The 27356-nt window shown below is 35.7% G+C and overlaps 2 protein-coding genes across 3 annotated transcripts in view; one reads left to right on the forward strand and one right to left on the reverse strand.

Annotated features, from left to right (window-relative positions):
- Positions 1-6542, reverse strand: part of FIG4 (FIG4 phosphoinositide 5-phosphatase) — a 65586-nt gene extending 59044 nt beyond the window's left edge. The window contains exons 1-2 of one of the 2 annotated variants that reach the window (XM_068677726.1): positions 6370-6541; positions 310-408 (exon numbers count right to left, since the gene is read on the reverse strand). In XM_068677726.1, coding sequence (XP_068533827.1) covers positions 310-408; positions 6370-6435 — 165 coding nt within the window. In that variant the 5' untranslated portion in view covers positions 6436-6541. Of the gene's footprint in view, positions 1-309; positions 409-6369 lie in introns of both variants that reach the window. The other variant, XM_068677727.1, reaches the window with a different exon arrangement.
- A 131-nt stretch (positions 6543-6673) lies between these two features.
- Positions 6674-27356, forward strand: part of AK9 (adenylate kinase 9) — a 64571-nt gene continuing 43888 nt past the window's right edge. The window contains exons 1-15 of the mRNA XM_068677728.1: positions 6674-6741; positions 6890-6987; positions 7425-7548; positions 10086-10149; positions 12808-12860; positions 12945-13041; positions 16415-16527; positions 18488-18661; positions 19352-19477; positions 19975-20049; positions 21560-21658; positions 23707-23846; positions 23930-24110; positions 24582-24726; positions 25733-25855. Of these exons, the coding sequence (XP_068533829.1) occupies positions 7432-7548; positions 10086-10149; positions 12808-12860; positions 12945-13041; positions 16415-16527; positions 18488-18661; positions 19352-19477; positions 19975-20049; positions 21560-21658; positions 23707-23846; positions 23930-24110; positions 24582-24726; positions 25733-25855 (1507 nt within the window). The 5' untranslated portion in view covers positions 6674-6741; positions 6890-6987; positions 7425-7431. The remainder of the gene's footprint in view (positions 6742-6889; positions 6988-7424; positions 7549-10085; positions 10150-12807; positions 12861-12944; positions 13042-16414; positions 16528-18487; positions 18662-19351; positions 19478-19974; positions 20050-21559; positions 21659-23706; positions 23847-23929; positions 24111-24581; positions 24727-25732; positions 25856-27356) is intronic.

Below are 27356 nucleotides of genomic sequence, written 5' to 3' on the forward strand. Positions count from 1 at the left end.
TTACATGAGGATGGTCAAACACTGGAACAGATTATCCAGAGATGCTACGGAGTCTCCATCCATATTCAAAGAGTGCCTGGGAACGGCCTTGAGCAACCTGATCTAACGGATACAGCTCTAGGGATAGGGCTTGGCCTAGATGACCTCCAGAGGTCCCTTCCAACTTCAACTGTTCCGTGACTGTTATTCTGTACCATACCTTTGTTGAAACAGATTAAATGTGCACTATTAAAATTCAGCCAGTGGATAACACATGGTATTTTTGGAGTAATTGAAAAAAAAAAAATATCTAACAAGAGATGCACTCACCTTATCATCAATTATAACCAAATCCTTTGGTTCAGTGCGGTCTATTTTCAAAACACGGTACTTGGTTTCTGCAGGATTACTTCCAACAAGAAAAAACCTCTAGATAAAAAAGTCAGAACATAACATGTAAGACACAACATAAAGCAATCAAAGCCCATTATAACATTACACATAAGCAATGCTGTTTATATAGCTTCTAGATTTGATCCATTTCGATTAACATAAAATAAGCTGTATTCCATATGCACTGTTAATAAACTGCTCTAGATATAAGTACTTCAGGCAAGTACATTTGCATATAATCAAACTTCACAACTTAAAAAAACTCATTCACTCCACTGTACAAGAAAGGGAAAAAATAAAAAATGAAGAAAGGTGAAAACTTGTTTAGAGAAGAAAAAATGCATCTTACAGCAGGCACTGTCCAACTACCCTAGCCACAGATGTTAACTGTCTTCCTGTTTGCTATACACAATTCAGCAGTTTATACATACGAGTTTGTGAATTCTTCAACCACTTGGCCTTTTGCACCAGGCTGCAAACACTTGCAGCAAAACAGCAACTTAACCAGTGTCTCTTGGTGGCATTGTGTAACAAAGACCCACAGGAACAGGCCAGTTTGAATGAGTCGGTGTCCTTCTCCACTGACACTGGAACTCAAACACTCTTACAAAGTGAAAGATATAAGAGCTTTGACAGACAATCTGATGAGAAAACGCTAAAAAAAAATGTGAAAAGGAAAGATAATTCAACAGCAGTCAGACAGACAAAGGAAAACAGCAAAAGTAAGAAAAAAAAAAGAGAGAAAAAAGGGGCACAAATAATGTAAGTTCTACATTTCATAACCATTCTTCTAATCAACACTTTCAAATGAAGAAGCTTTCAATACAAGTTTTGTCTCTGTGAATAGGAACACATATGTACCAACAGCAGTGTGGTGGTGTTTGCAGGAATAAGGATGCAGTTTATGATTAGGACCAAACTACACCATAATTAAAGAAATAGCTTACTTTGAAATCACATGAAATTCTCCAGACAAATCATCTCCAGTTACACAGCTTTTCATTCCTCTTTGTAAAAATATATATTAAAAACGATTATATTTCTCATTTAAAACAAGAAAGACTGCAAATGCATAGTGTGTCCATTTCTCATTTAAGGGAAATGGACTAGAAGTAATTTTTTACATTTAGAGGAATTGACAGTAAGTGCAGATTGCAAGACTGACATGCTGTAGGCAGCTCTCATTTCACTAATTCATTTAATCAGTATGGTGCTACCACGCAGCAAGATAACTCATTAATGCTGCTCAGCCTAGGAGGAAAGCATGGCAAATTCATGTGAATCTATGCAGCCAGCTCTTAACTTGAACAGTCACATGGATTCAAGGTGTGGGAGAGGAAATCAATAACAACATTCACACAACACTCAATTTCATAATTCATACCCATTATTTATTAAGAAACATCTTTGAAGTCAAAATATTCGAGGTGACGGAAGAACTTAAAGCCCCTTTCAGTTTCCTTGAAAGCACAACAACACTTAAATAGTAAACTCTTGAAGAAAAAAACCACACAACTTAACTTTAAGAACAGTAAGAGGGAACATCAGCAGCACCTCCCTCCACCTTGTACATGACCATTACAGTGCTTACTGTACTTCACCAACCATGGCAGTACACCATGCAGACAGTACCTTGAGATCTCGACTGAAGCTTAATTTATTGCACAATTATCACTAAGCAATCACAAGACAGGAACAATCGTTCGTCACCTCCACCTGGGACTGAGTTTTAAGCAAAGAAATCTAATTGAAAGGCTTTACACCCTCTTTTATCAATCTCTTGATTCAGCCAAGCCAGTAAAAATAGCTTCTTCTAAAAGGAGTTGGAGTATAAGCAAAACAAAAAACTTCTGCAAATTGTTGTTTGGCCTTATAATTTTGTGGTAGTCTTAATACATAGTGAACTTGACTGTAAATCAGAAATTCTTCATGGCTTAAACGAGGCATTACATAAGCTTTAAAAGTATATAGGTTCAGCCTCTTTACTATAGCAGAGAAAGGGAGAAGAGTCATTGCACCTAGACATAAGGCATAGCAAAAACTGTACTATACTCCTTCTTTCTACAGATCCCCAAGCTCTTATGGGAGTATCTTTCATCTTTCAGACAAACTGGCAGAATGACATGAAGAAAGGTAGAGAGAAGGAGCAAAAAGATGTTTCTGGAAACAGCAAAAACTCAGCGAGCATGTTGTATACTTCCCCCAGTCTGTTGAAGTTCCTCAAACACTTTCAAGATGGGAAATTTTAAACCATAGCTTGCCAAACACCACTCTCAGGGCACATAGAAATAGCTACTTACTCCCCATCCTAAATTCACAACATTTGGTAATTCTTTTCTGTCCCAGTGCAACCAAAGTGTTTCTGTCCCAGTCAGGACTTTGTTCTTGCTGCTTCCGTTGAGGATCTCAAGATGCTCCCTTCTAATTTTCAGCTAAACTTATTAACCATTCATCTATACGTATTCCTTTAGCCAAAGATTTCTCCTCTCTTTAGCATCGTATTCTACTGGAATGCTTTTAGTAACATAAGTAACTGGATCCCTTTTCAGCACTCGCTACAACAGACTAAAGAAATATTCCTGACCCTTTGCTCCTCCTAAGAGAGGTATCTCTAGCACCTGTTACCTCTTTGGACCTTCACTGTACCTTTTCCATGATGAATTCTTACTTTTTGTGGACACTTTCTGTTCATCCACACTCCATACACCAAACAAGGTCTCATTATACAGATACATTAGTATTTCTCATTAATGACCATACCACAGATCTGCTTTTTTTCACAGTTGCACTTCAGCAGCTCAACCTTCCATCTTTTTTTCAGATAAAATACCCAGATCTTCCTCCTCTATACCTTCTGAATTGATAAACTCTCACCAAACTTCTGTTGGTGTGTAATCTGTCCCTAGGTGCATTGTTTCATAGTATACCATTCTATTTCAAATTATTTCTTTTGAGGGTTATCACCATTTCATGCTATTTATACTCTGATTATCCTAATTATTGGCAATATTTCAGAGCTCAGCCTCATTTGGGGTCAAGATCATTACTGTAAATGCTAAAATATATTGGTCCTAAATCCATTACTTGAAAAAAAAATCCCCCCATGAGATGATTCGTTATTCACTTTACAATTAACTTCTCTGCTAACCTCCCTTCCATGTGTGAAGCCAAAAGCTTTCTTCACAGCACTGCACCTCAGCAGAGCATTTGGTTTAAATACATAAGACCATCTAATTTTTAGATGAAGATAAGCAAAACAATCAGACTAATCTGGCTGCATCTTTCAGAGTCTAGACTGCACTTTATGTCACTTATCTCAATTTTCAATTACTTTCCTCCAGAAAATTATGCACAGGCCTTCAGAATGGATTAAGCATTTCATTTGATGTTCCAGTCACAGCGTCACCCTGAACTTGAACAGCTTGTTGAAAATATTTACAGCAATACCACAGTTTTGCATGCCTGTCTTCAAGTTTCCAGCATGGAGGTATTACCCTCCAACCAGAGCATGCTGAATACACCCAATTTTATTTTTAGCCCAACATTGATTGTTCCCCTTTTCATAAGCTCATTTTATCTTTTTCCCCTCACTCACTATGGTCATTCTTACTTAAAAATAAGATAAATGCTAATTTCATTGTAGGGCCATAACAACCTAGCTAGTTTGTTTCCTCTTTCTCTATGCAGGTCTCTATGCAGGTCTACTTCTCGTTCTGTTCTTATTTACATGCCTGAAGAAACTTCTGCAGCTGCTCTGTCATCCTTTGCAGTGATCAGCTGAGCATGACTTTTGGCAGTGCTCTCTTTAGAGATCAAGATGTCAGGGAGTAAACACACAATTTTTTGGCCAGTAACTCCTTGGTTTCCACTTAAAACTTTCTGTGAAATGTCAGGCCCATCACACACCTCTCCACCTTCACAGACTGTGGATTAGATTCCTACAAATTTTAGCTCTTCAAGAGACTAAAGGAATCTAAAAAACACATTCAGGTCTATAAAGTCTTCAACATAATTGCCTGAGTACTTAGTTTTGAAAAGAAAAAATAGTAATAGAAAATACCTATTTTTCTTCATCCATCCACTACATTTAAGTGCATTAATTTGTGGTCACAAATCCCTTATCATCCCAACCAGAAAAGTGGATTCACAGCAAAACTAAATCCATGAGTACCTCTCTCCTTTTGACATAGTGAACACGTGATGACCCCTGGGAGAAAACGGGACAAAGGAAATAAACTATCTGCCACTTAAAAAAAAAAAAAAAAGCTCAGCAGGCCTTTGAAGGCTTATCTTTCCTATGCAGTGCTGTGCTACCACATTGGAGCTTTAGTGTTTTTCTTCCAGCTGAATAGCATATACCCTTCAAAACTCATTGTGTTCTCATTACTGTTATTCCACCAAGCACTGCTGTACTTATAAATGGTCTCAGATCCCCCACACACCATTAAGAATAAATTTCTCTTTTTTTTTTGCCCATATACCTGGCACTACACCAAGACATTCAAGACAGAAACAACATTTTCCTGAGTTTCACAAAACTCCTGCCCTTGCCCCAGCTCCATCCTCTGTTCCACTATGTCATCGCCATTCCTGGATGGTTCTTTCTCTCTTGTTAATGAAGTCACTCCAGAGAGACAAAATTTCACAGCAACTTCTAGCTAGAAAATTATGATAGCTAATTAAATGGTCCAGTAGATGGTTCTTTACTTTTAACAATTTTCAAATACTATCTATAACCACCTATATAAATAACCACCTGTATAAACTCGTGCACTTCATAATTCTGTAAAAGTTGTGTAGCTTTTTCTGTCAAATCATTTTTTACATTACAGTTTCTCCTGTCTGACTACAGACTAACCTCAGCATAAGCTAACCAGGTTCTTTGACCTCATTTTGTTAATACAAAAACTTTCAAATTATTTTGAAGAGAAATTAAATGCATAAAAAACCCACAGAGTTCTCCTGAGGGAAAAAGGCAGAAAAATCCACAAGTAATTATGCAAGTCACATTGCTTAATAAACTTGTGGAAGTCATTTGGGTACTATGGAGACAAAGACTGTAGAAGAACCTGATTAGAATAAAATAATATTAATTAAGCCTCATAAAACCCTGAAAATGGGTAAGTGATATGCTTTTACAGAGATGGCACAAGTTGCTTTGCTCAATGTCAGACCACCTCCAGGGAATGAAAATTTCCAGTGAATCAGCCTACCGCTTTCAGGTGGGTGTCACTTGGGGGATACACACAAGATCAATCTTCTGAAGAAGAAAAGAAAATATCTTTTGTTTCTTCTTCTTCAGATTCCTGAAGCATCTTGGCTGCCCTCTGGTGTGCATTTCAACAGTAAACATATGCGTAAAATGAAAGATTATTGGAATTGATCTGAATGAAAGTGTTTCAGTTCAATGGCTTCTAAACAAGCAAGCCCTCAACTTCCCAGGATAAGCAAGAGATATAATTTGCATCTCCACGGTACTTATTGATCCAAGCTGTTCAAAAAGTCTCAGCGACTCCCCTAAACATAAATGTTAATAGAAAATATAGAATTTTGCTCTCTGGCGCTTCAATTGGCGCTGTGAACTCAGTTCTCCTCACCTCTAGGAGTCTTTCCTGTCTGACTCCAATAATGCTAGCGCATTCTTATCTCGAGGAGAAAAAAAATAAAGAGAAAAGGAAAAAAAAAAAAAAGCTTTCTGAATTGTTTTTTACTTTATTATCCAGTTTGTTTTTTGATATAAAGGCCTTTTATAGGAATAGGCAGCAGGATCGGTGTAAACTCCACTGTGCTCACAACCTAAGGCATCCTTTCCTTGCCTTCTCACGGTTTCCATCGTGAATTTTGGGGAGACAGTTTCGTATTACCTCAGATGCGATAGGAAACAGGAGTGTGGGAGTGTTGGGAAGCGAGGAGGCTGCGTGGGGCCAGGGTTCCCTCAGGGTTACCTCAGCGGGCCCCACACGACACCGGCCGCCTCCCCGCCCACCCTCTACTTACAGCCCTGGTCTCGTACAGCACCAGCTTCTGCACGCAGCTGATCAGCGGCGCGGCGGCGGCCGGCATGGCTCACGCGTGGGGCGACAGGCGACAGGAGCCCGCCTGTCGCGACACGGCCCCACAGGCCGCGAAGGGCGCTCCCGGCGGCGGGACGCACTGCGCATGCGCGCGGCGGCGTGAGGCGGGGGGCGGTGTGGGGCGGCGCCGCGCGTGGGCTCCCCCGCGGGGGGGCGGAGGGGGCGTGGCCACGCGGAGGGGGCGTGGTCAGGTGGGGAGGGGGCGGGGCTTGGGGTTGCCATGGTGACGGGGTACACAGCGCGGCGGCGCGCGCGGCGGCCGTTGCCGCCTGTAACGGCCCGGGGGCGAGCTGAGGTGCGGGGCCGGGCGCTGAGGGGGTAGGGGCGTGGGGGGGGGGGGGGGGGCGCTGTGCCTGTGTTTGTTTTTTTAACGTTAAAATGTCGGCCCAATTTCTGCTCTAGTTTACTTTACTTAGAAATTTCTGTTTCCCTTTGTGGCATAGCGCTGGATGTCCCAGGATTTACCAGAGGATTGCAGGACAGATCATGAGTCGTGATTTAATTCTGCAAAGCTTTACGGCTCTAACTGGCTGTGGACACAGTGAGTAGTTTGCTGGCAGTGGTGGGGCTCCTCTCTGCCTGAAGCTCACAAGAGGTCCTGGCAAGGCCCATTCCAGAGAGAAGTTCCAGCCATGTGGTAATTGGGTAAGGAAGGAAAAGGTAACAAAACAAATAAAGGCTGCTTTAAGAAATACTATGGACAGTTGGAGAGTCAGGAAGAAGAGCATAAGTTGTTATCAACATCAGCATAGTTACATCAGGGGTGGCTCCAATAATCCCTTATTTTTCTGAAGCACATCCTCTCGTAAGGCTGGATGCATTGTGTATGTTCACTAAAGTCTTTTCCTTCTTATTACATCTGCTGTTACAAAGTAGTTTGCCTTGTATCACGTTATTATTCTGTTCCCTTAAGAATATGTCATTTTATACATATGTAAAATATATTTTATAACAAGCTGTTTTTTCTTTCAATCTTAGATAAATTATGGCTTCACAAGGAGAAAAACAAGCTCTGCCCTTTACAGACATCTTCGATGAAGATGAAGCTGAAAAATCCTTTCTGTTGTCCAAGCCCACTTGCTTTATTGTCCTTGGAAAGCCCGTAAGATGTCTGATAGAAGTTAATTCTTTTTCTTCAAATACACCGCTAGTAATGTTACTTTTCCTTTCAAAAGCATTAGTTTAGTAACACTGAAGAAAAGCAGACACTTACTTTATATTTTATCCTTTCCATTTTGCAAATCCTGTAGAGTGAGGTAAATATATTGATCATATTGACTGAGGCCACTTTGGGGCCTGAATGACAGGTTAAATGCACTTGAAAGCATTATTAGTATAAATAAAGTCGCATATTGGCAAATATGCAAAATACTAAAAGTTTTCGTATTGGCAACCAGATTGTTTTTATGTTATTTTAATATTCTAATTTTTAGTAAACTTGACAAAGACATAAATAGGCATAAAAGAACTTTCAGGTTAATGTACTGACTTAGAGGCATGCAATGAGATATTAAATATTTAAATGAACTTTGACATAATCATAGGTTATATGATTGGGAATAATTGAAATCCTTCTAGGTATCCTGATAAGAAGAATTGTGCTATATTAGAATTATAGTTGAAGCTTTCCCTTTTTCTCAAATAATTTGTGGCCTCCTTGACTTAGGAAAGATTGATACTTTGTAATTATAGACTTCTCAGATTTCTTCTTCCCAAGTATGGGAGACTCTTACATTAGCCCCTAAGTGTGCTGAAGGGGGTTCTTTTTACATGCCTTATGTCTGAACTAAACCTGGTATGCACCAAAACATACAACTGATACACTGGAAGCTGCTTTCCTCTTAAGCACTGCAGTTGTCCATGACAGTGCCTTCAGAGCACAGGAAGCTGTGTGAACACAAGGTCTTCTAGCAGCTTGCCGTCTGCATGTACATGTAATTTCAGTAGGTACCACAACACAGTCTGAAGTGACTGTACATAAATCTGCTTTGTGCTATCCAGGCAGAGTTAAGTGATGTGCACCTAGAGCTGGCAACCAACCCACACTTCAGTGCTTATTTACCCACCAAATTACACTCCATGTCCCTCTGTCTGGGCCACACCACATACTAATGCACACCTATCCTGTGTATGCCAGGATGTATCGTTACATGACAGTGACAGATTATGTCATGGGGGAATGTCCATACAGCCAAGATGCAGCTACATTTGGTTTCTTAAAAGCCTGAGGCTCCCAGTTCCTAGTGTTTGCTCTGCATCCTTTCTTACTTCTTGGCACCAGTTGCTGGGTAAAGGTTAACTGCAGATCTTCACACCTGACCAAAATGGGAAAGAACCCAGGGTATTGTTCTGCAAGTGGCTGAGATACAAGCTTCGCAGAGGCAGAACATAAGCTAATAGCTGACAAGTGAGCCTTTGGTCAGCATGAGACATGAAAGAATGCAGTCAGCTCAGTAGACAGCTACAGTGGTCTGGCTTCTCAAGTTTTAAACAAAGCTCAAACTTCTAACTTTATATGGAAAAAGTAACTTTACATTTTTTATAAACAAAAACAGCATGAAATGCCCAGTGAAAGACAATGCAAAAAACATTTAGGAAGTAGATATTCTCTTCTGAAATCATTGCATTCAGTAAATGATTGATATTAATACCTAACAGGTTTACAAATTTTAACAAAGGATTGAAAATGAACTGTCCTGGCCAAGAGAACAGTATTAAATATTCTATTTTTATGATAATACCTTGTATTTATACGGCTAATGTGTCAATCTGTCTTTTTTAAGATATTTCTTTTCAGCTAAAAAAATAGTGCCATTAAAGCAAAACCAAATGCGTATATTCGTGTCACATCTGTAAGATGAAAGCTATGACTAGGCTGGAGTGTTTGATACAGAGTTAACTGGGAGTGTGATTTATTTGTGTCTGTTTTTTGTTTGTTTGTTTTGTTTTTACTATTTTCAATAACAAAATTTATCTAGGGCAAACAGACAAGCAGACTGGCAAAAAAAAAAAAAAAAAAGGTCTTTTTGAATACCCTTGTCAAAAGGGCCTAATCCTAAAGGTAGTAGATGGTGAATTTGCAAAATCCCATTCAGGTAGCCATACTCTTAGAGGACTCATTAATCTTGGTGATGTTGGTTCCTCAGGATTAATTTAAGTGATAAGATTAACATTTTGTCAGTATCTAAAGCAGGTCTATGGAGTAACAAGGGCAATAGTTATGTTTTCATTGTTTAGCCAAAAAGCACTATCCCTATGTATCTTATTCAGAAATACGACCATACAGGTTTTAATCATAATTTTCTCTGAGACTGAAGATAATTTTAATCCTGGAGAGTTTCTCAAAGGAATTTATGGACAAATCATAGCTGAGTTTTAAAAAGAATTACTCAGAAACGAAGCCAATACCATTGCTTTGGAGATACTCAACTGCAAAGGACAGTGACAGTATATTAGCAATGCTGGGAAGTGTAAAATAAGGGATGGTATTAAAATAAATGTTTGTGTTTGTCCAGTGCAGAGTTCACAATGGCTGCTTTTAACTGTTTTTATCATGTAAAATATATATGATTTATTGTGTAATATGATTTTTTATCATTCTGACTGTTTTTCTTTTAAATGTGTATTTTTCATTTTAAGGGTTCTGGAAAGAAAACTTTAGCTAGAAAACTAGCACAAATATGGAAATGCATTTATATAGAAGGTAAATATACACTATATTTGGAACATTTCATTGGCTTCATAATACCTTTTGTTTTAGAATATCCTTTTTTCCTGGTAATTCAAAATGATATGTTGCTGATTGCAACAAAGACTACTGATGAAGACCAAGTAATCATTTTGCCAGATACACAATTGCTCAAAAATAGCCTTTTAGGTATAAAGAGGTTTAAAAACTGCCCTCCCGCCCCCCCCCCTTTTTTTTTTCTCAAAAGCCTATATATAATCAAATTACATTCTCAGTCATGTGAGGTACTTCATGTGACCCTTCTTGTTTACGTGGAGGCAACTGATTGAAGTCCGGGGATCACAGACATTTTCTGATACAGACCGTGAGAAAATAGGAGAATCTTTCCTTTCTGTATTTATGCAGTGTCTAATACAAGGGGGGATGTACTCCAGGAAACAGAAGCACAGCTTTTGAATTAGTGTAAGAAATCAGTGAAAGAATGGCAGCTGGCACTTTCAAGTTTCTAAAACAAATACGTCCAATGGCTTATTTCACAAAGTTTAGCTAAGTTTACCATAGTAGATGCTTTGTAGTAAGCATCATACACCAGACTAGAAGATACCATTTCATCTTCTAAGCCATTCAGCTCCATTTCTGACAGTCCCTCTAATCAAAGATTTTTAAAAGTCTGTAGAGCGGAATCTGATATTTACTTTATATTCCCCCTAAATATATTGCTAGAAGGCTTTATTCATTTTGAGGTACCTCAGCAAGAAAGTGGGTTTCCATGAAAAATAATTATCTGGCAGTTTTCTTTTATATCAATCTTGTCAGTCGTAACCAATATATATATATATATATATATATATATATATATATATTCAGCTCTTTTAATATTTTTGTATGTGTGATATTGTAATTCACAAATTGTAATTCATTTACTACAATTAAACCTTATTAAAAAAAAAAAAAGATATATTTTTCCACCAGATTTGTCCTACCTGTTTGAAGGATAATACCTTACTTTAAGTAGAAGAAAAGGAAGGCATATAATAACCTGAACTATGTAGACATTTTTTGAATGATTCTGAGGATACCAAATTATAAATCTAATTTTATGGTATATATGTGTACAGTCATTGTGAATTAACTCTTTATCTATTAATTTTCGTTACATTTTTTCTTTTAAATGTGCCCTCTAGTGGACAGTGTAGCACTTCATATTCCTGTGAATATATAGGCTTACTTATCAAATGAAGTAACTTGATTTTATTTTAAAGGCTTGGAATTAAAATATTATAAAAGTCAGTTTTATCAAGTGCCTTTTTTTACTTAAATAATTATAGAATTTTTAACTAATGGGATTGTCTAACAAAAAAAATTAATACCTGGTCCAAAACACAGATCAGACCAAAATCAGAATTGCCTAATTGGAATTTCACATTGTCCTGCTTGCATCTGTTGCCTCTTGTCCTCTCAGCACTTCTGTGAAGAGAGTGCTTTTAATTTTGTGCCTTCTCATTAAGTAGTCTTAGATAGCAATAAGAGCTGCCCTCAGCCTGTCTTCTCCAGGCTGAATAAGACCAGTTCTTCTGGCCTCTCCTCCTAATCATCTTGATGCCTGCCACTGGCCTTGTTCCAGTGTGTCAGTATCTGGCCTGTGCTGTGTTATTTATATGGAAAACAACCCAAGTTTAAGAATTATTAAATATGAAAAGTGTTCACAGTCTTTGTAATGTGACAAAATACTGTCTATTCGTTTATTCAGTGGATAGGTCATAAATAAACCAGGCAGGGGTACATGTACAATAGCGTATTTCAGTGGTCTGTGTTGTTTGTCAGTGCATTCCCTGGGCCAGTTTTGACTCCCTGCCAAGTAGTAGTCTCCCAAGCAGCCATTCACTGTGTGGGGAATATTTGTGACAGTCATCATCACTACTAACAGTAGTTTGGACACAGCCACTGTGTTCTGGGGAGAAAGATTTTAGCTGTATAGGCATGAGCCACTAGCTTCAGGAACATTCCCTGGCCTGGTTTATTCGGTAATATATATGTAACCTTAACGGTCATTCTTGAAAATTTTGTGGGAGCTTCTGCTAATTTCAATAAGTGTGAAAGACTTCCAGGATCATTCTGCCATGATGTCACTGTCCAGAGAGACAGCGGGAAGGAAGACCTTTGAATTTGAGGGGTGTCAAACTGGGTAATTAATTAAATGATTTATTTAGACCATAGTAGGCTTTTAAGGGCATTATTAAAACAGATGATTTTCTCTGTTTGAACAGTTCTTTTTCTAAAAATTGCTTTTAAAATTTGAAAGTGTTTGAGCTCAAATATTCTTCTCTGGATTACACAACAGTAATATTAATATGATATAAATCATTAGTTAAACTTGCAAGGCTGCTATCTTTACTACATAGACCTGAATTGTAGGGAAGATAATTTACCCATCCATTGCTAGAAAGCACCAAGTTCTGGATGGACAAAATATAATAAAGGCCCTAAATATAATGGCTGTCATTCAAAAAATAGTCTGGCTTGCTGCTATGCAGTGTTTCATCACAGAATTGTCTTGGAGCACATATACCTACCTTTGTGTATTTGTCTATGTATGTTTGTCTGCATGTACATGCATGTATATGTTTATTTATGAATTGTTTTAATTTTATTCTGTCTGATGTGCTTCTTCAGCTTTGGAAGTAATTGAAATGAATATTCGTGAAGAAACAGAATATGGGCTTAAGGTAAAAGTATGATGTGCTAGTAAGTTTTGTCACATTCCTGACAAATATATATTAAATAAGGCTATGTTTTGCATTTTGTCTTAGTGTCAAGAATTGCTTTTTAAAGGTCAAAGTATTTCCGAAGAACTGGTTACAGAAATGATTCTGAAAAAGATTGAGTCACCAGAAGCTGCTCATTTTGGTAAGTATGTTTAAATTTCCAAGAATAAAGTAACTATAATTTTGTCACATTTTACATCCATTACTGCTTAAATATAGTTTATTTTATATTAGACAGTAGCAACTTTTCTTGTGCTCCTAAGGTTGCAGAGCATCTCTAAACTGAGAGTGTAGGTAGGGATTAATTTACCAATGTGGGAGATAAGAAAGCATCATGCCAATCCTATATTGTGTTAATTTTGAGAAAATTAATTTGCCCCAAATATTAAGTGTTTCAATGACTCTCATTTGGCAGTGTTATCTGGATGTAAATGTTATGGGATTTAAAACACAGAATTTTTGACTTGAATACTTATGTAACAACAAAAAAAAAAATACTACCAAAATGTTTTAAAAATTTAAGGTATAGAAAAAGAAAAACATTATTTAAAATGTGAAGTAGTATGGGCTTGCTTGCCTTTCCATTTTGTCACAGCAAGTTAGATAGGAATAGTAATGCTAATGTTACTCTGTCTGGACAGGACTTCAATAAAGGCCTACAGAGACATCTGTGTTATCTAAGTTCCCCTCTCTGAGTCAGTCTGATGATGAATGTCATAGATGTATCACAGAGCACCACAGAGATTCTAGAGACTGTAAACCAAAAAGTTGATAAAAGTTTGGTTGTTGTAGTAAAGCCATTTTTTGTATTACAAATCCCCCAAATGGACAAGGGATAGAATAACCTATGGCCTTGCTGTTTTTTCTACTAACTAGAACTCAACTCCAAACCCAGTTTTTTGTTAAGTATTTTCTGTTCATTAAATATTTTCTCTCTCTAATAATTTTTTGTTTAGCAACCGTTATTTTAATATAATCCTTGGAGATTTTAAGTAGGCTTTCAGCAGGAACTAATCTGTTAATTGGCTGTTATTTATTCATTAAATATTCATTAAAGATAAACAGTTATATGAGAGGCTGAGGTTTTACTTCTAACTTTAGTTGTTAACATTGCAAAATTGAAGTTTCTAAACAGTACACACAGTAAGGGATTATTTCAATTATATTCTTCTGACTTAGAAAATAAACACCTTCTATGTGGGGGACTGATGTGTCAGAGGTATTTAAAAGTGCTAAAACAAAAGATGGTATTTTAAAAGCTTAAGTCACTAAGTGGAGTTTAATTCTTTGAGTTCTTAAGGAGGTCAGATATGAAGCTGCTAAGCTATTTCTCAGAATAAGCAGTCTCTCTTTTTAAAATAACATAGCCACTGAAGGACTGGAGAATAACAAGCACACTTGTATTTTAGGGTATTTTAGGTAAGAATTTACAGAATAGTAACCTCCCTGTAGCTGGTGTGTTTGCTAATTTTTTTCAATAGAACAATAAAAGAATAAGTTCATACCATGTTAGCGTAAATAGTATTTGCAAAGAAAGTTCAGTGTCATTGTTACCAGAGAAACCTGCTCAATTATTATTATTTAAACCATATCAAGACGAAGGCTGTTTATTGATTTATTAATGACAAGTGATTAACTGGCAATCAGTGAACTGATGATCAGGGAATAGGTTCAGTATCAGGCACGCAACAGATAAACCACAGCACTAGGCACTTGCCAAATCTTAATAAACACCTACAAATTTCGGAACTCCTAAAACTAATTCCAAGGAGTACACTCAAACTTGCATGGTTATGCATTAAAACCCTCTCTCAAACATGGGTGGTGGTTATAAGCACACGTTCCCTCTTCTGAGACCACACATTCACCTATTTAGACACACTTTCTGCTGGAAATGTTCATGTTGCAGCCTTGTGTGTGCTATTTCCTCCAAACTGCTGATCCACACACCAGTGAGAAAACTCCCCAGAAATTCCCATGCACACACTCAAGGTGTGGGTCACTTAGCCTGCACTGTCAGTCCAGCAGCCAAAATGCAAGTTACTCACAGCACCCAGCATGGAGGCTGCTCTGTGAGACCTAGAAGAAGAGAATGTGGCACTTCAAACCCAGTTTGGCTGCTGTTACCTTGTTATCACTCTAAAGAAGCATTACAATTTGTGGTAAGAGACCTTAATGTTTCTTTTCGAGATGACTCCTTTTCTCAAAAGTCTCTTGATACTACCCTGGTTAACGTTTGATCTGGTTGATGGTTGTCGTATAGGTAAACTTCTTCATTGTTAGTTTCCTGACAGCGTTATCAGCCTTAGGGCAAAGACCCTCTCAGAGAGCAAACAGTTTGGAGTAATCTGTGCAGATGTTGTACTCACATTCTTCTCACATCAGCTGTTGTTAACCAGCTATTTATAAGCGGAGGCTGTGCAGGCTCCCCATATCTCACTGCCTGCTAGAATCCTCTAGAGGTGTCAACTTAGATTTTCATTTCCCAGAGGAATGATTATGCTCTATATTTTCTCTTGCTAATGCTCTTCCATAAATTTTACATCTGTGGATTGAAACTCCCCAAAGAGCTCAGTTCTACTATCCGTTACAGAGGCTGCTGCTATGTTTTTGTGTTGCATAGACTTGAATTTAAATGTTATCACATACAAGTCTAAGCATTTGGAGCATTTCACGAATATTCTTATCATTAAGCTAAAAAAATCAGCTCAATTCTTGTTTAGTTTTTCATTCTGGCCTCATGAATATTGATTTCCTTGCTATACAGCAGTTCTTCCTTCATTGTATGTAGTTTTTGGTAGTTACAATACTCGAAGCTATGGGTTCCAGTCTCTCTGGGGCTGAGCACACTAATACTAGGAAAAAGGTATTACCACTACTGTCATGTATAGTCAGTGCCTTTGCTGAAAAGAACTCGTATTGCAAATCCTTAGTGAATGGATGCTTGCCAAGTTATGTGCCTTGTTATGCATACTGTGTGCATACTGCCTCCTTCTGAGAAAATTTGACGTCTAGGAGCACTGTGTATCCAGCATTTATTGTCAATAATGGCCTTTAAAGCCTGTAGAAAAAGCTTAGACTCCTATTTAAAATGCTTTAAATGCTTTGTGTCATAGTGTGGCTATTTTGTGCAATACCTTTCACAATGACTTTTAGTGGGGGAAAAAAAAGTTACTAAAAGCTAATTTCCTTTTAGTCAGCTGTAATGGCTGAGTTAGGCACATGAAGCAGGTGGTCTGAGTATGATCCTTAATGTCTAAATATTTCTAACATTTCTTAAGTGAGTTAACACTCTTTAAGAGTCCTATATTAAGTTGAAAATAATACACTCTTATGTCTGTATTTCATCTAGAGTGGACATGGGTGCACGATTTTTGTAACAGTGTTATGTCATGTACATGGTTTTAAATTCTGCCACTAAATAGATGTGTTATTTAAAGGAGATCAGTATAACTGGTATATTTGTCATAATGTTCTAAAAGATATACATGTATTTAATAAAATGTGTTTGGCAGGTTACGTTCTCAGTGGATTACCTTCTCTCTCAGAGGAATATATGACTGTTTCACAGCAAATAGAGAAAATAAAAAATCTAAAATTAAAACCAGATTTCTTGATTAACATTAAGGTAATGTTTTATTCAATAACTTGTTAGACATTTGCCTAATTATTAGTAGACTTACTGCATAAGTCAAAAGATAGTATTTTCTCCTATGCATTTGAGTATAGTATTTATTGAGGAGTAATATATTGTTCTCTTTTATGTTGGAAATAATTACACTAACTGGTTGCATTATAAGCACTGATCATATAAAATAATGAGCATTTCCTATAACTTCAGTAAGAGCTACAGTCTTTTCACTCCTGTACAGATGGCATTGGTCAGTCTTCCATTGTCAACAGATGCAGTCACTCCATCATAGAAGGCCACCAGATCAATCAGGCATTAATCTATGTGGTTTGTCAGATGCTAAATTTTCATGCTTGGACTGAGTCTATCACTTTGACAGATTTAAGTCAGGGTCTTAATGACAAGGCTCCTTACGTTCCATACTTTCCAGACTTAATCTGTTTGGCCATGCATTATTAAAATGCATGAATGTCTATTTCAAACATTTTTTTCCTCATTTTTTTTCTCTTGGAAAAATCTTAAAACATTAAATAAACAAATATTTGTGCTGCTTTCTAGGCTGTTTTTATTTTTTTCAGCTACAGAAAGTCAACCTTTTTTTTAATACCAGGCAGTGAGAAATCCCAGCTCTTGAGAATGGATGTTGTATAGTTTCATATGGAAGAGTGATATTAGCTACACTAGAAAGAAAACAGAATTCTTTACTTCATGTAATTACATCATTTTCTTGGAAAAAAAACTGAGACAGAATGCTCATTAAAAATCCTTGCCCCAAATTCAAATAAATAATTTTTCCTTTGATTTTGCTGGGTTTGAGCAGTTTTCATGGATATATCAGAATTGCAACTATTTTCATTACAAAAGAAAGAAATGGGGGACATACTAGATATCTCTGGGAATAACGAAATACTGTTATTACAGACCAATTTAGAGAAATTTTGCTCTCAAAGAAAAAAGACCTTTGAAAAAAAGAGCTATATCTGACCAAATTTCTTCTTCCCTATTTCAAAATGTGCTATGTCATATAGTAGTCAATGTCAGCTGTATGACTCACTGTTACAGCAGAAATGTAGAAATATCCTGAAGTATTGTTATATTTCAAGGGATACCTTAGGTAATGAGCATAGATAGTATGCCTCTTACTAGCAATGTGATCTCAAAAGCTCTATTTTCTTCTGCAGAAATCAATTTTCCCTTTCTGGCATTCTTTGAATTTATTAACTACAATATTTTCTTGTTATTTCAGGTTTTTCATATGTATGTTTGAAAGTTTTAGCCATTCAGAAGGGAAGACCATTTCTTCTTTGTTGCACACGATCCCCAATTCTATAGTAGAATTTTAAGACATCCATGTTAAGACCACATCCAGATTTACCTGTGTTTATTGTTAAACTAACGTTGTCTGCAGGTGGTTTTATAGAAAGACCTGTACTTGTTCTCTCAGAGCTCTAAACTGCTGAAAACCTTTAACCTCTGGACAGTAGCACTATGCTTTTGGGTACTAGTGAAGATCTGAGAGGTCAGAGGCACCTATTAAAATTGTTTTATCTTGCTCAAGTCCAAACCCATTCAGCATTAATTGCAAGAGCAATCACAAGCCTGTTTGCAAAAGACTTTTATCCATAAATTACACCTGAAAAAAAACTGGATATGGCAAAATGTGCTCAAGCTGTGGCTGCACTCCTGATATGAAATGTAAAATACTAAAGGGGAGTAACTATGCGAGTGATTAAGTCTTTTTAATAACTTATTTTTGCACCAAGTAACTTTGCTGCTTTTTTTAAGATATTATTTACTTAGAAAGTTATGTGGGAAGAAGTTTATGAATCCAAATATTTGCCAAACAGTCCTGTCCCATTGCCCGCCCTCCCACTCCCCGGTATTCTGCAGTTTAAGGAAAAATAATATTGTTATAGCAGTCCACTAAACACATTTCTTTTTAATTATTCCTTGCTAGTGTTCAGACTATGACTTATGTCAGAGAATATCGGGACAAAGGCAACACCCTGATTCAGGGCAGGTATATCAGAGGAACCAATGGGATCCTAAAGTTATTGAAAAGCAAAAGAAAAATAGTGAACAGCATGGAGAGGAGGATGAAGAAGAAATTGAAGAGCAGGAAGAAGAAGAGGTAAGTACTGCTAATTCCTAAACAGTACAAAGTATTAGAATGTACTCTAGACAAAGCAGAACAAGTTCTAAAATATCCCATACCACATTATGAATTAATTTTTCTGAGCTCTAATCTTAATTCCATTTCTGTTCTGCTTTAAGAGATGTAGGAAAATATTTAAATGGTAGATTGAAATAACAGCAAATGGTGATTATTGTATAGCTCTGCATTAATCCTCTAACTTGGAAGTCACTGAAATCTTTTTTGCTGTAAGTTAAAAGGGTGTACCAGAAGAATGGTGACTTTATATTGCCTTGAATCTTGGTTTGAGCAAATACAAGTTCTTAATTTTTGTTTATTGTACCATGTTCTACGTGTTGGATATATGCAAGATAGAGTCTAACACAATTTTTGGTGTTAGACTACTACAAATAGATTTTGTGTTATTTCATGAAGTAACTAGTTTTGAATCCCAGTTGGGTTGCTCTGGTTTGTAATTCTGGCTAGACACAATGCAAGTTCCAGTCACATTATTCTCAATTTCTAGGAACTGCATTTCATCAGAAGTAGGATCTTTGTCAACAATCACCGGGCACTCATTGCAATATTTCTGAAAACTACTTTATTTACTTCAGAGTGTAGACAAAATTTAGTTTAGTACATTATTTTATTTCTGTATCCTGAAATATTTAACTTTTGATTCCTCAGATTGCAGAAGATTCACTTAAGATGTCAGAAATTTTGCATCAATTAGTGCAAAGGCCTGAAGATTTTCTTGAAAACGCAGAGGAAAGAGTTGGCATGTATAAGGATATAATGCTTCGTTCTTTAGAAGTAAGAAAAAGCAAAATAATATGATAATGCTTAAAAAAAAAAAAGTTGTTTAAAATATCTTACACTATTTTCAGGGTGTCGTGGCTCTGGCTGAGATAGTTAATTTTCTTTGTGTTGGCTGGTATGTTCCTGTGTTTTTGTATTTAGGAGAAGAAATAATGTGCTTAGCTGCCTGCTGGATGAAACCACAACAGAGGGGTTTTTCTTGAGTTTGAGGCCTATTTCATGGAGGTGGGCACAAGGCATGCTAAAACATATCCCCAAGATCTGTAATTCATACTGAAATCAATAATACAAAATTGTCATCTGTGCATGTTGTTTCTACTCTAGAATCTAGAGGTTTTTAATTCATCAGCATAATGAATTTTGTTTTTTTTTTTTTTTTTCTGAAGTCCACAATAGTCCAACCTTTAATATTTACAGGAACAGAATGAGCTTCAATGTCATTACATGGTTAGGTACATTCAGTTGATGAGCATGTCTTTGTTCTTAAACAGGTCTTGATGGCTGAACAGGATTCTCAATATCTCATTGAACTGGATGGAAATCAGCAGCCAGACGAACTCTTTGCAGTAAGTAAGCTATACACCAACTTAATTAACTTCCACAATAATGGAATTTATCAGTTCTTTGGATTGATTTATTTCTTAAGGTGTTAACAAAATTTTAAGTTCTGTATAAAGCTCACTTAATTATTAATAAAAAACATCACCTTTGAAATGCTTGCTTTTGTTCTAAAACTACTATATAACTCACTGCACTGCACCCAGGCTTACATATGTGATACAGTAAAATGTTTCCAGGTAGGTTACAAACTCATTTGCATTGTATCCCCAGTTTTACGGCTTTATATCTTGTATTAGTGTCAAGTATAATTATTAGCATGTGAAAATAAACATTTTTGGAGTGATATATTTACAGAATTGGCTTAATGTGCTTGTGTCTAAAATGACAGAATTCTTATTATCTTTGTTACTGTTTTACAGTGTAATAGAAGACACTTCATTTTTTTCCATTTGACAGATCTTCTGAGTCTTTGTATCTAGATTTTTGGCTTATAACACAGCAACTCATTCTCTCTATTAAAATTAAAAATGATAAATTTTGAAGATAAATAATCTTATCCAATGCCTCAATAATAAGAGTTACTTCTAATCAGAACCTAAAGTATGGGGTTGAAAATGAAATGAGATATTGTCTTTGAGAATGCAGGATGTGAGCTTTTCCTGCACTTTCCCTGCTGTTGTTTGAAACAAATTAAATTGAGTATAATTCTGTAAGCGTTTAAATTTAAGCTTGACTTTACTATCAATTGTAGTTCTATGGGTTGTAAATTAAAAGAAAAAACAAAAAAAAACAAAAAAAAAAAAAACACAAATTCTGAGAAGTGGGAATATAAAATTTCATCATCTATGATCTCTTTGTGAACATCACAACAAGAGATTTATACTAAATGCAATAAAGTTGTATAGTGGTTTCCAACTATTTAACCTATGAGTAAGGCAAAGAGAATTATGGAACTAGTCCAAGCATGACAAAATTAGCTTATTCATTTCAAGAACTCTTGCATTCAAGCAAGATCACATTCAGGAAATACTTAATTAAATTCATTATCGTCTGATTCTCATTGGCAGGCAATAATAATTATCTTTTAAAATAAATTACCCAAAGTTGTATTGCTTTCAAGTGTGCATAATATTCTGATCTCCTAAAGAGATTTTCCTCCTATTCCAGTCCTCTTGGCACAGAATGGAGGTCATCTGAATACTTGTACTGCTTTGTAGGAAATAGTCCTTCCAGTGTATTCCTTTAGAAGGCCTTGGATTCACAGCATACTGAGGAGATACAAAGGCTGTGATTCAGCATTTTACATTGCCTGTATATACCAAATTGGTTGTTAGAGCTCCACTGAATAACTAGCATGGCCTCAAGTTAGAAATTGGACCTCACTTTATATACATTTGTATTATTTATATAATGTGGCCACTATATAGACCATAAGTTACAATTTAAGTACTACTTTGGGGGTCCTTTCAGATCACAAAAGCAATTTTGATTGGTACTAAGATGTTTTCTTTTCAGTCAGTTGTAGTTCAACTTCAATCTATGGGTGTTCTAAATGGAGCTCCTATAACTAGACTTCAAAGTCAGCAAGAAGAAGTGCTGGAAGGACTGGAAAATGTAAGTGTGTTCTAAAATGTTATTGACTGTAATAATTATACAAATATTTATTTTCTACTATGAGCTTATACAATAACATCTTTAGATGGGGTTTTGAGCAACCTCATCTAGTGAGTGGTGTCCCTGTCCATAGCAGCAGGGTTGGAATTAGGTGATCTTTAAGGCCCCTTCTAACACAAACCATTCTATAATTCTGTGATTCTACAATCTTTATTTCACTGCAACCAGTTTCTTCTATGACACAATGAAGGCATTTTTTGAACCTCAACTTTCAAAAAATGTGAATTCAAGATAACTCTGGGACTGAAATCCACCTAAAATTGTATGAAAAAAAAATAAATCTGTGATTGAAAAAAAAAAAAGTTAGGTGATTTTGAACAAAATATTTGTTTCAGCAATGGATGAAGAATGAATTCCTTTGAAGAAATTTTAGCCAAAGGATTTAACCAAAGGATTTTTAGCCAAATTTTAGCCTCAGCAGCTGATTCTTAGTTCAATCTTTGTTTTTTTCCTGAAAGAAAAGTGTAGCATGCTAATACAAATTTAGCAACATAGCTGAATTTAGCAACATTGCTGAATTCACATACATTGTGTTTCCTTTAGTTATTTAGAAACATGACAAGTTACTGTTGAATTCCAAATGAAACTGAAAACCAAAAATCTGCATTCACTTGGCAGTGTCATCTTTCTTACTTTTTCAACGAAACTTTGAATATACGAATACCGTGAATATATGCGTACTGTAACTGGGGAAACCCAGCTATACAATTTCAGAGCAAAAAAAAAAATCCATTTGTTTGTTTTCTCAGTCCCTGACAAAATTCACAAGTGAAGGACTTTCTGCATCAGAGGAGGTCTATACCTATTATTTATTTAGGCTATGTGTTTGTGTTATTCTGTGTGTAAGCGTTTAGCATGTGCAGTGTTTGGATCAAGGAATTCTGCAGCTTAACTGGACGTTATATACAGAATTGCTTCCCTTTGTGTTAAACCTGCCACCTTTTAGTCCTCTAGCTGCTAACACGGAAAAGTCAGTGAATAGTTCTGTTTTTTTTTTTTTTACATGCCTCCTAATAACTCATGATTTTAGACTTCCATACAGTTTTTATGTAGCTGTCTCTTTCCAGAACTGAAGAATTTCTATCTACTTAATCTCATTTCTTGTTGCATGGAAACCATTTTGTGTCATTGATCCATCACATCACATTTTTCTGAAACTTATTCTACAGCATACTTTCTGAGATTAGTGTAGCAGAATGCACACAGCAATAAAAAAGAGGGCAGGATTTATACAAGTTAAAAATGTATCTAAACATTTTACTCTCTCTTTGCTAACTATTTCTGATATCCAGTTCATTTTTCTGACTGCTGTTGGGCATTGCCCAAATATTTTAAACTCCAAGATCTGTTCCAGAGTAGTAAGAGTCAATGACATTTCATCATTTTCTATGTAAAAATGCTATTTTAATGCCCAGCTTTCTAGACCCTGAAGCTTGTTCTGCAGTTCTTCATAGTTAGCACTTGTCTGTACTATTTTGGATAATTTAGAGTCACCTTAAACCTTAGAATTCATCCAGTATTCACATTCTGTAAACGTCTATTAAACTTATTCCTGTCATATGACCTTTCTGCATGCCTGAAAGAAATATTTCGGCCTTGCTATTCCCCCTCCTAGATCTTGGTCCTTTCTTCATCCCTTTTAGAAGAAATCTTGGTCACTTTCAGTCTTCTTCATTAACTGGCTAACTTGTACCTATTTATTTTACATATTTTAACTTCTGAAAATAATTAGTGAAGCCTACAAGAACTATTTTAAGTACTCCTTTTAATTAAATAAAATTGAAAACCTAAATAGTTTCTCCTTAAATTGTACTACAATAGTGAAATATGTATGTATTTTTAAATATTTTCAAATTTGTGATTTGATTTTCTTTTTAGGTTTGCTTTTTTTCCAACAAAATATTTCAGAAGGCTAATTTATACAGAACAAGGTATATGTAGCTTCAGACAATAATTACATGTGCCATTATTGTTGTTTTAATAAACAGGATGATCTTTTCCGCGCTCTATCATCATTCAAACAAATAGCACCCAGATACCGATGGCGTAGAAGCAGATGGGGACAAGCATGTCCTGTGGCTTTGAAGGAGGGTGATATTGTAATGGGAGACCCAGAATTGGCTGTCAGGTTAGTGGATTTTGGCACTTCTTATTTTTATTTCTGTTTTATAAGACAACTGTCTAAATTGATAGCTTCTCTTCTGTTTTAAGTTTTCTAGGTAAAATGTATGTACTGTCAACCCCAGAGGCACTGAAAAAATTCATGTTGAATCCACGGCCTTACCTATTACCACCAATGCCAATTCCTCCTTGTAAAGTACTAGTATTTGGCCCTCCATTTTCCGGAAGAACAACTATTTGTAACCTAATTGCAAACAAATATAAAGGAAAGGTAGGTTAATAAATACCTTATATAATACGAGTGTTAGCTGAGGCTTGTAAGTCAGTTAAAAACATTCTTATTTCTGTTGTATCATTAACATACATACTGCAAATATTAACAAACATACTGCAAGCATACATACTATGCAAAAATAGTAGTTAAGTGAAATTCATTTACATAAAAGTAGCTAACTTCCCAAAAAAAAGCTCTTTTACTTCTCCTCTATGTGAGACAAATATTTGTGTCAGTTATTTGTCTTAGCATAAAAATATTTTGACTATCTGTTGCACCTAAGCTAATTAGATGTAATCACAAATTAGAAAGTATTTTAGACACACACACGAATAACTCACTGAATTATATGTATTTTTTTCTGAAATTTGCAGATCTTTTCCAAATTTATTTCACTGTGTAGCTGTTAGATCTGGTGCTATATGTCTATTCTTCATTAATTATTATTTTTTCATGTACTTTCATTAGGTTCTTGATATGACGGAACTCATTCAGCTCCACATAGAAGAATCAAGAGAACAAAACATCGAGCAAGTGCGAAGGGATACAGTAGAAAAGGCTATAAAAGCAGTGAAAGATAGGTTGGAATCAGAAAAACAGTTGAAAGAGCCAGGTGATTAAGATGTTCTGTGGTCTTTGAAGTTATCATTGCTTTAGGTTATCTAATGGAAACAATTGTCACTGAGAAATGCTCTAAGTTACTCACAAAATATTACAGAAGTTGTTGTGTCTAATGTGTATATTATATAAATCAAAAGAACATGAAGTGAATGGAATCTAAGTAGAGCTCAATATTTTGGTATTATATATAAATATTCAGAAGTTGAGAATCATATTACGAGAAAGTTTTCTGAGCTCCTTTTGAAAGAAGAAGTTGATTCTGATTCATACTGGTTGGAATCTTTCCCTTTGAGTTTCTTTCTGAAAAGTTAAATCTTTTCAAAACTGAATTTTTCTTCAAAAAAGCAGCTAGTCTGCTACACCTGTGTAAATTCATGAACTACAGATGTTCCACCTTAGGGAAGCCTTCCAAATATGCTGTCTCAGATTGCACATTCACAAGATTCTGCATATCTGGCCATATCTATACTTCTTCAGCTGCCTAAGTTTCTGCAGCTTGATGAAGTGTGGAAATATTTTGAATTAAAATAACATGTTATTTTAATATCTTTAAACAAAAAGTCCTAGTCTTTTAATGCACTCGGATGACATCTAGCTCGAACAGAACCACACTGTTGTGTTTTGGGGATCAGGTATGGGGGTAAGAAACCTGTTGAAATGAAGAAGGGTTCAGAATGTATGTATTTTTTACTCTTTTCTGTGTTTTGTCATAATTCTGATCTTTCTCTTAAAGAGAGAAATAGGCATACAGACAAATGATACTGCTAGAGAGCTGTTTGTGTCTCTGATGGGTACAAGTCTTGTCCATTGCCAGGGCTTAAAAGGTGCTTACAATTCCTAAAAGGTTGTTTGGGGGCTTTCACAGACTGGGAGGCTGGAGTTCATGAAGGGAAAGCTGGCATGTTTTAGTCAGATGGATTTAGTGGTGAAGTATTTGTATAAAATGATTTTCTACTTACCTGTTTTTTCATGACTTTATTATGATTTCATAACTATAGGAGACTTGAAGGAACTTAGTAGTATCGAGGAAGCAGATGATTCTGAAGAAACCACTGAAATGGGAGAAGAAATAAACTTGGAAAAAGAGGGTAGCGAGGTAAAATCTGACATCATCCAAGAAGGTAAAAAGTAAATCTTAGCTACTCTAAGCATGGCACTCCATGCCTTCACTGTGTCTTGGAAATTAAAAAGTGAAAGATAATCTTTTTTTTCTTATTTACACTTGTAGGACTATCTTAATTTTTTTTTCTGTTGTTGATACTATGATTTTAAGAAACAAAATGAAATGGTTAATTTTGTAATTGAAAACATATCTAGGTTAGTTGACTCATTAATACCATTTTACTATACAGGGAAAAAATTCCCACTGATTTTTGTAGGAGCTAAATTTGGTGTTTCAGTTACACTTTGTGTTTTTATAGCATAAACTCATTTCAGAAAATTTTCATAGATAAGGGAACAAGTGTACATTCACACACACACACACACACAAAAAACTGAAGAAAGAAAGGATCTAAATTCAAGAATTAAATTTTTTTGCCACTTGGATATGAGAAACTTAAAGCATGCTGTGTTTTAATTAGTTGAAATAAACAAATAAGCAAAATGAAAATAGTTTCATGATTTTTTCATTTTTCATGACAATTAAAATAAATGAAAACCGTTTGTAAGCCTGACGTGGTTTACAAATACTAGGATTTATTCTCATACAGAACAGACTGACATTTTGTCATAAGTGATGAAAATGGATTATTAGGTGTATACAATTAGTAATGGACATTATTAAATATATTTATAAGGATCTAAAATGGAAATGAAATAAACATGGAAAGTGAAGTAGTTTTTACAAGTTCCTTTGCCTTTTTGAAAGGAAAACAATTGTTCCTTCAGTCATGATCTTCCTTTCAAGGTGTTCTTTAATAGCAAAAGGTGTTCAAGAGATCGCTGAAGAAATAGCATTTTCTGAATGTGGGGAAATAGAATATAGTGTCTGTAGCTACAATAAGTGTAAAGTCTATTTATAGTTTTTTTCCGTTTGGTTGTGGGTTTTGTTTGCTTTTTTGTTTTCAGAATAGAAACACTTAGAAAGCTATTATCTCTTTCCCATGGAGCTTGTAATTTGTGGGGAAAAAAAAAGAAGAAAAAAAACACAGCAACTAGTAATGTGTATATTTGTGCATGTAAAAAATATCAATACAATCACTGAAAAATATTGGCATAATTAAAGAAAGCAAATACGACATTTTTGCTAATTATACTCCTCACATAACAGTACTGCAGTTACTAAGAACAGTTCTTTAACAAACTATGCTATAATTTTATCAAATTAGTATGTAAATTGTGAAGTAACTCTGAATGTTTTCTTAAAAAATTTGTAAGTAATTACAGTTCATTGTATCAGTAATTATTAACATAATATGAATCTAATGTGAGTATTTCGTATATATTAGGGAATGCAGGCTTCTTGATTATTGATGATATACTGTCTTGAACTACACATTGTATTAATTTTTAAATCAATCTGATCAACCTTTGGATTTAAGAATCAAAGAGAAATCAAATCAAAGGAAATTCTCAGATGCCGCAGCTGCCTGATATTTCTAGTATACTAAATGTTGTTCC

Source organism: Anas acuta, chromosome 3 (assembly GCF_963932015.1).
Source record: "Anas acuta chromosome 3, bAnaAcu1.1, whole genome shotgun sequence".
NCBI classification, from domain to species: domain Eukaryota; kingdom Metazoa; phylum Chordata; class Aves; order Anseriformes; family Anatidae; genus Anas; species Anas acuta.